Consider the following 8,369-nt stretch of genomic DNA (forward strand, 5'->3'; position numbering starts at 1 on the left):
TTTTTTGGTTTTTCAAGACAGGGTTTCTCTGTATAGCCCTGGCTGTCCTGGAACTCACTTTGTAGACCAGGCTGGCCTCGAACTCAGAAATCTACCTGCCTCTGCCTCCTGAGTGCTGGGATTAAAGGCGTGCGCCAACACACCAGCTAAGCCTTCCTTTACATAGGCCCCTAAATGCCTTCCTTTTGCATTTAGGCCTTTATCCTGATCTGTGAGGTCCTATGTGATCTCAGTCTTATCTTCCTTTAGTCTAATCTCATGTTCTATCTCCTTCCTTGTTCATTAGTTTCTACTTGCTCTAGCCGTATGGTTCTGATGCTTCAGTATGCCAAGTTATTTCATTCTCTTTGGCATGTTCTTTTCTCATATAGTAAGTTTATTTCCTATGTTTCCATCATTTCCCCACCTATCTCTTTCTTGTTTGTTGTAGCAATAAAACCCCCGGATCTATAGTATGGAATGGTAGTAGTAAATGGTGGACACAACTTCTTATGAATAACTCCTTTTCTGCTTATTTTTTAGTTTGTCATTTGGTTATGATGTTTCTCCCTTCCCTTTCCTCCCTCCAAACCCTCCCACAGCCCCCACACTCTACGAAAGAGGGGTGGGAAGGTTGCAAGAGCCAACGGATCAGGAAGTTTCTTGTGAGGTTGTGTATCCTAGTAACATCAGGAGCTATGCTACTGAAGTCTCCCCAACATGACTACCCAGTTGTGGGCGGGGCAAGGATGATACCTTCAAACATGCCACACTGAGCAGGGACAAGCCCCCAAGGCCTCAACCCTACATAAAGACCTACAGCAATTGAGTAAACCTGGGAGTGAGAGAAGTGGTCATCCTCAAGAAAGAGCACACCGATTAGTTGTCCCTTGCCAAAAGTCAGCCCTCTTGTAACATTAGATGGACTAAATAGATTATATTTAGGAATATATGCAGATTCATAATATGCACACAATAACAATTGATGAATATTTCCTTGGTTAGGATAGTTGTAGTATAGTCAGCCAGGGCCTCTCAGGAGGCACTATTTGAGCAAAGATTTACAGGAGATGAAGGAATGAAATTTGAATATTAGAAAAATCTGAGTAAATGTTTGAATCACTAAGATTTAAGACAGGAGGTGCTATGGGAAATATTATAGAGAATAAGGAACTATTTAGTGAAATCAGAACCATCCCAGAAATTGGTAAATGGTTTGAACATAAACAGTAATGGTCAGAACAGTATCAAGATGTGAAATTTTAATTACCAATATTTAAAATGGTTTGATGTCCATATACACAATGAAATGATTACTACAGTCAGTTCAGTTTATATATACCTCATTTCATATGTTGTCTTTTGTGTGTGTTTGTTAAGGCTATCTAAAGTGGAATCTCAGGAAATATTTGTTATTAATTATAGACTTCATGCTGTATTTCAAATCTCTAGGTTTAGTCATCATAAATTTTTGAAACTTTGAACTCTTTTTACCTGACTCTTGCATTCCTCTATGTCTGGTAACCAGTATTCTCTCTCTATGCATTTCCTTTTTTGAAAGATTGCACCTATAAGAGAGATCACACAGTATTTTTCATTTCTGTGTCTGGCTTTTGTTACTTGGAATGCTACAGGACATGAAATTATTTTAATGAAACAGAAGGGACAGCCAGTAATATAAAGGAGAGGAGAAAACACACACAAAACGAAAAAAACAGGAACCAACTGTAAAGGCCATGGGGAAAACAGTGCCTTCAGTGGGGACACAGATTTCATTTAGTCAGAAAATGCTGAGAATATTCAAGGAGGTAAGCAAAAAGGAAAGGGCAAGGCACTGTGTGGTCCAATGGACCTAATAGAAGGCATTGCAGAATCCTTGAAGTGTGGGACACAGCAGCAGAAGAGATGGGAGTAGCCATATGATAATTATTAGGTTACAAAGAAAAAGAAAGCTTCTTATTGTTGTGAGAAAATGGAGATAGAAGCAGAATGACTTTGCTTTGGGTTGTATCAAGACAGATAGTGGTGAGGGACTGACTGATAGTGGTGGAGGGAAAGGGAATGACTTCTTAGGGGACAATTGAGTGCCTGTGTAATTATTGGAAGTCTGTGCATGAACCAAGCTTTTTTTTTTTTTTTTTTTTTTTGCTTGTGAGCAGTGTCTCATTATGTTTCCTACTTTAGCCTTGAACTCCTAATCCTCCCGCCTGTCTTCCAAGTGCTGGGGTTGCAGGCTGCCTCACCACACCTGGGTCCAAGCTTGACTCCTGTGATAAGAGAGGACATATTTTAAAAAGCAAAGCAAGGAGTGGCAATGTAGTACTAGAATGTTTAAAATGATAATGACATTATAGAAAGCATACATTAAGTAAAACTATACTTTATTGATTTTATGCCCTTGTTTTGGAGAACACATGTTTCTATGTACTTATTCTTTAAAGATGAATATTTATGTAAACTCAAGGGATCCATCATCTTTGTTGTTTTCACTTTCTGTGGATTACTGTTGTTCAAGAGGTTTATAAACTACTGTGGTTGTATGGAAAAAAAAGAACTCATCTGTTTTCATAGTTCGACAATGGGAAATTAAATTGTTCAAGCAATTCAAAATAAAGCCTACCCAAGCCTCTCTCATCACAATTTCCTGATGTTATTTTGTTTCATAGTGAAACTCAATTCTGACTTTTTGAAAGAATCAAATATATCAGGAAGAGCGTCTATAGTTCTGAAAAATAGAAGTATTTTATATCTATAGCCCTTGAATTAATTTAGAATAGTTTTCAAAATACAAACACAAAGTCATCTGTATATATTAAGTTTTGCTAAAATTTCAATCAATAGTATATACTGGCCAAGTTATATATAAAACATTTAAAAATTATTCTTTTGTTAAAATTTGTTTTTAATTGAAACAGTTACATTACTTTGCCCCGCCCTTTCCCCTAGCCCCTGCCATGTCCTCCATCAATTTGTTAACCTCTTTTTCTATTACTATTATAGTTGTTTTTGTTTCTTTGTATTATTGTGTGTGTACATGTTTGTATTCACAAATATATATAGATACAACCTGCTGAGCCCATTTTCATTGTTTGTATGCATATGACAGCAGGGCTGACCATTTTGCATTGGATAACTAATTAGGGGGCACACCCTTCCCCCTCATCAGTCATTAATTGCTTGTAGTTCCTGGTCTAGGACATGGAACCCCATGAATGGCCCTCTTTAGTATTAGCCTGTCTTTTGATAATGTCAGTGTCAGGATCTTGTTTGTGTAGTCCTTTCTAAATGAATTCAGTTTGCACACTATGTCAAAAAAAGAACCTAAATTTCTTTGTTTGGTCAGTGCTATTCCATACTTGGCAATTTTTAACAAGGTAAGCCTTTTGCACAATTAGAGGTCAACTATTTTCTGAGTATTTATTGACAATACCAATTATTAAACAAGTCTGACTCATGTTTAGGAGGGTTCTGTTAAGATTACAAAAGATATATATTTTTTTAACTTTTAAAGATCTAAACAGTTCAAAGTAAGAAACAGTTGTATCCCTTGATCCCTGTGACAAGTACAAGCCCTTCCAGTTTTCAAGAGGGGATTTTCTGTTCAGATCCCCATGGAATCGCTATCTTGTGAGATATTGGTGTGCTCCATCCCACTTAAGCTGTCTTTTCTCTTGTCCCTCCTTTGAAATATTGTAGCAGACACTTTTAATTTTCTTAAGAGGAAAAAAATTAGTGAGCTGTTTTTTTGAATTATCTTTCCGTGGAACCACAGATTATTATGATAACCACCTTGAAGTTCTGCCTAGGAAGTCTAGCTAAACTTCCCATACATCATCGTTCTTCCCTTCCTTGATTATCCTTTCGACATGTATGAAATACCATTTTACTTTCAAAGATCTAAACATTTCAAAGTCAAGAAACAAATAGTTCTATCCCTTGATCCATTTGGCTAGTACAAGACATTAAAGGGCATCTCAAATTGACTATCGACTGGAAAGTTATTTCAGTCGAAGTGGGACTTTTTGTCCAATCTAATAATGCTCATTTGTTTTGAGTCAGAGTGCCTATAACTGCTTATGTGAAATACATGCTATTTGTTTCACTAAGGCCTCTCTAATTAGGAAGATTTAATTGCTAAAAATGTATTTTAGAAGTTAATTGTTGGAGGAAAAATTTAACCACAAGAAGTACTTAAATGCTATCACCTCTCAATTGCTACCTATCACATGAATTTAATAAAGAAAATATAACTCAGAAGTATGTATTGATAACTCACCCTACGGAAACACCGTTGTGTGTGTTGAGCATGTTAGGAGGAAATGCCAGTATGTCACCAGGAGGAAATGCCAGTATGTCACTATTTCATACACATTTCCTTTAAAGCCTGCATTTACACTGGCAATTACAATTGGACTCCCCAAATAACTAAAATGTCAGGTCGTCTAGTTTATCTTAGAAAAAGCTTCATAATTTACCTGAACTTTGGATTCAATTTTTGTTCCTTTCTTTTTACAGAAATTATATGTCCTCACACATTTATGTGTATATATCACAATATATGTCATCTACCATTACAAAAAATGTAGATGTTTTTTCAGCTAGTTTATGTCACCTTGACACAAGATAGCTTTTTGAAGAGGTAATGTTAATTGAGAAAACTGTTCCCACCAGATTAGCCCTTGTGCATTTTTCTTTCTTTATTATTGATGTAGGGGGGTTCAGCTCACTGTGGATGGTGACATCTCTGAGCAAGTGGTACTGGGGTGCATAAAATAGCAAGCCATGGGGAATAAGCCAGTAGCAGCCTTCCTTATGGCTTCTGCACTAGTTCTTGCCACCAAGTTCCTGCCCTGGTGGATAATGAACTACAGAATCTTTTAAGATGAAATAAACTAACATCTTCTTCCTCAAGTTGTTTATGGCTATGGTGTTTTATAACCACAATAAAAACTCCAACTAAAACAAATGTAAATTAGAGAAGTGCAAATTTGTGGTAAAATACACATTCATCATTGGTGACACTTGGTGTATTCACAGTGTAATATAACCATCATTAATATCTATTTCCAAATTATTTTCATATACCTAAAAGGAAATCTCATACATGTTAAGCAGACACCACTCTTCTCTATTTCCCAACCCCCATCAAACTCCAGGCTACTTTCTGTCTTCAGGATTGACCCATGTCGTATAAATAGAATCCTACAAAACACACCTTTTAATGCCTGACTTCCTTCCTTTAGTAAACTGTTTTTAGGATTTATCAAGAAAATGTACTTTGTCAGGCTAGAGAAATGACTCCGCAGTGCAGTGTCTCTGGCAGAGGACATGAGTTTTATTTCTAACAGCCATGTGGAGGCTCACAATTGTGACTCCAATCACAAAAGATTCTATACTTCTTCTAATGTCTAGACAACAGGTGTACATGTGGTGCATAGACAAACATGCAGACAAAATACTCATACACACATTAAAAAACATCAATGTACTCTGTCCTTTTTTCCCAGCAGAGTAATATTCCACTATATGGGCATGATATACTTTCTCTATCCATATATCAATTGATACATATTTTGTTTTTTTAAGCCTTTCAAGTATGATAAATACTATTATGAGCAAAACCATGTTCAAATTTTTTAATGTTTCCTTTTTTTATAAAATTCAATTTTTCCTTTTTTCATTGCTGCTGTTTTGAGGCAAAACTCATGTAGCCCAGGCTTTCCTCAAGTTCAATATATAGCCAAAATTGGCCTGCATTCTTGTTTGCTATGCTTTGGGATATATCATTTGAAGTGGAACTGCTGTGAGACCCTCTGGTAACTGGGATGAGACATTTGTAAGTGAAATCTTGCTGATCTAGTAGGTAGTCCTTCTTGGGAGGTAGAGATTATTTTATTGTTTTTCTCTTGTTAATTTTACTTTTCTGGAGGTCAGTATGTCTGTAGGAAATGTGGTATGGGTATTTTTACCAGGAGACTACAAATTGGCATGAACAGCCTATACGTAACATATTTTATGCATTTATATGAAACCCACTTACATGAGGGTGGTCAGTGATCCCTCCCGGTCTAATGGTAAATCAGAAGCTCTGCTCCATCACTTATGGCTGCCCTTAAGCCACTTACCAAACTCTTCTGCCTCTCCACGAGTAAAACTGGGCTAATAACCTGTTTTCATATGATCAATAAAAGGAAGTCACAGAGCCTGGTACATAGTTGACACTTTCTTTTGTCAATATTATATTGCCACTCCACATATATCCTAATAGTTTTAAAAGTATCTTTTCTCCAAAATGACAGTATTTTCTTATTTCATCTTAGGTGAAAATTAAACTGCCCAATACGAACCCTTCTGAAATTCAAATTGACATCCAGGAAATGCTCCTTGATCTCCGCACTCCTAAAAAGTGAGTAAGACAGAAGATTGAAATAGAAGATTGTGATAGCAGTGACTCATTAGACTATTGCTTTTTAAAGTAGGGTTAGTTGTCACTAACCTTAAAGCCCTAATGAAGGTGAAATTTCCATTGATAATTTATAAATTTGATCTACACAATAAATTGAATATGGGGGCTAGGATAGACCTCTGTGGTTAAAATGCTTGCCTAGCATGCACAGGACTCTGAATTCAGTTCCAAAATGTCTGGAAATACCTAGCTTTCATATTTTGCCCCTGAATTTTAGGTGAAGGTTGACACCACTGAAACATAATCCTTGATAATCTAATATAGTTCCAGCTATCAGAAAAAAATTAAAAACAGCTAGAAGTGAAATTCTGCTGAGCTATAAGCCTTGCTTTTATACTAATATGGAATTTGGTAAAATGGTTATATAAGAGAAGCATTATCATTCAATTTTTTGAATGGTAGTAGGCCTCTAAGATAAAACTTGAGTGTGTTCACTTTTTAAAAATGCACAAAATCAAGCCAGGCAGTGGTGGCGCATGCTTTTAATCCCAGCACTCAGGAGGCAGAGGCAGGCAGATTTTTGAGTGCAATGCCAGCCTGGTCTACACAGTGAGTTCTAGGACAGCCAGGGCTGTACAGAGAAACCCTGTCTCGAAAAACAACAACAGCAACAGCAAATGCACAAAATCATTCTTCACAGTGTACCAGCTCAAATCATGTTCCTCCGACAACATACACAGGAAATTTCTTACAAAACCTTTCATCTGAAGCATGTTTGAACCAGTTCTGCTTCTCACAACTAACTCTTCACAAAGGACATTGTTGGAAACAGATGTGTATTAGACAAAATATCTATGTATCTTATGGACTTGCTTCATTTCCATGTGGCTACACGGTAGTGAGCACCCATGAGTGAGCACCCATGAATGATTGCTGCAGCCCTTGCTCTGGAACTCATCACCATTCTACACTGGGTTTGGGAAGCAGGTAGTTCCTAGAAAATCTTTTCCTTTATTATCAATATTTACAATGTTCTATTGTTGAGCTTGGGGCTTTGAGAAGATTTAAGAACAACAATATCAACCAACCCGAGCTCCCAGAGTCTAAACCACCAACCAAAGAGTACCACATGTGTAGCAGAAGATGGCCTTATCTGACATCAATGGGAGCAGAAGCCCTTGGTCCTGTGAAGGTTCGATGCCCCAGCGTAGGGGAATTTGAGGACCTGGAGGCAGGAGTGGTGGGGGCACACCCTCATAGAAGCAGGAGAAGGGGGGATGGGAAAGGGAGTTTCTGGTGGGGAAATCAGGAAAGGGGATAACATTTGAAATGTAAATAAATAAAATATCCAATAAAAAAGACTATTTCTGTAGTATATTCATTTAACGCAAAATGTTCTTCAGTTGAATATTTATTTAAAATTTCTTCTGATCATTCCCACCACTTAAAATGTATTCACACACACACATAAAAAATTTTATCTTACAAAAACTAGATTTACTATTCTTACCATCATTCTAAGGAGCGGTTAAGCTTTTATGCTACTATGCTTTTATATGCATTTATTCACCCTACAACCTTTGTAAGGAGAGTTAAGTGAATAGTCCGTTTTCTGCGATATTTTCATGACTACTAAAATCACACACATATCTACAGCCTGTGCAGTTAATTTCCATTTCTCTAGCAGTTCTCCCTGTCTCCATCAATCTTGAGACAGCTGTTCTAGCTTTGCCATCACTCCAGATACCCATCAGAACTCACTAAATGAAAGTCTCTCAATGAGGTACTTTTCCCCATAGAACTTGGGCTGTACTAGGTCATCTGTATGTTAAATTATCTAAAGAACATGCACAGATGAAAAATAGGATATATACTGCCTGTCTTGGTCAGGGTTTCTATTCCTGCACAAACATCATGACCAAGAAGCAAGTTGGGGAGGAAAGGGTTTATTTGGCTTACATTTCCATACTGCTGTTGATCACCA

General features: G+C 37.1%; 1 protein-coding gene across 1 annotated transcript in view; it reads left to right on the forward strand.

The window, feature by feature from the left end:
- The window catches only part of Pih1d3 (PIH1 domain containing 3), a 42,925-nt gene that overhangs the window by 31,232 nt on the left and 3,324 nt on the right, over positions 1-8,369 (forward strand). Inside the window, exon 6 of the mRNA XM_021188569.1 lies at positions 6,300-6,385. Coding sequence (XP_021044228.1) covers positions 6,300-6,385 — 86 coding nt within the window. The remainder of the gene's footprint in view (positions 1-6,299; positions 6,386-8,369) is intronic.

Source organism: Mus pahari, chromosome X (genome assembly GCF_900095145.1).
Source record: "Mus pahari chromosome X, PAHARI_EIJ_v1.1, whole genome shotgun sequence".
In the NCBI taxonomy this organism is placed as follows: domain Eukaryota; kingdom Metazoa; phylum Chordata; class Mammalia; order Rodentia; family Muridae; genus Mus; species Mus pahari.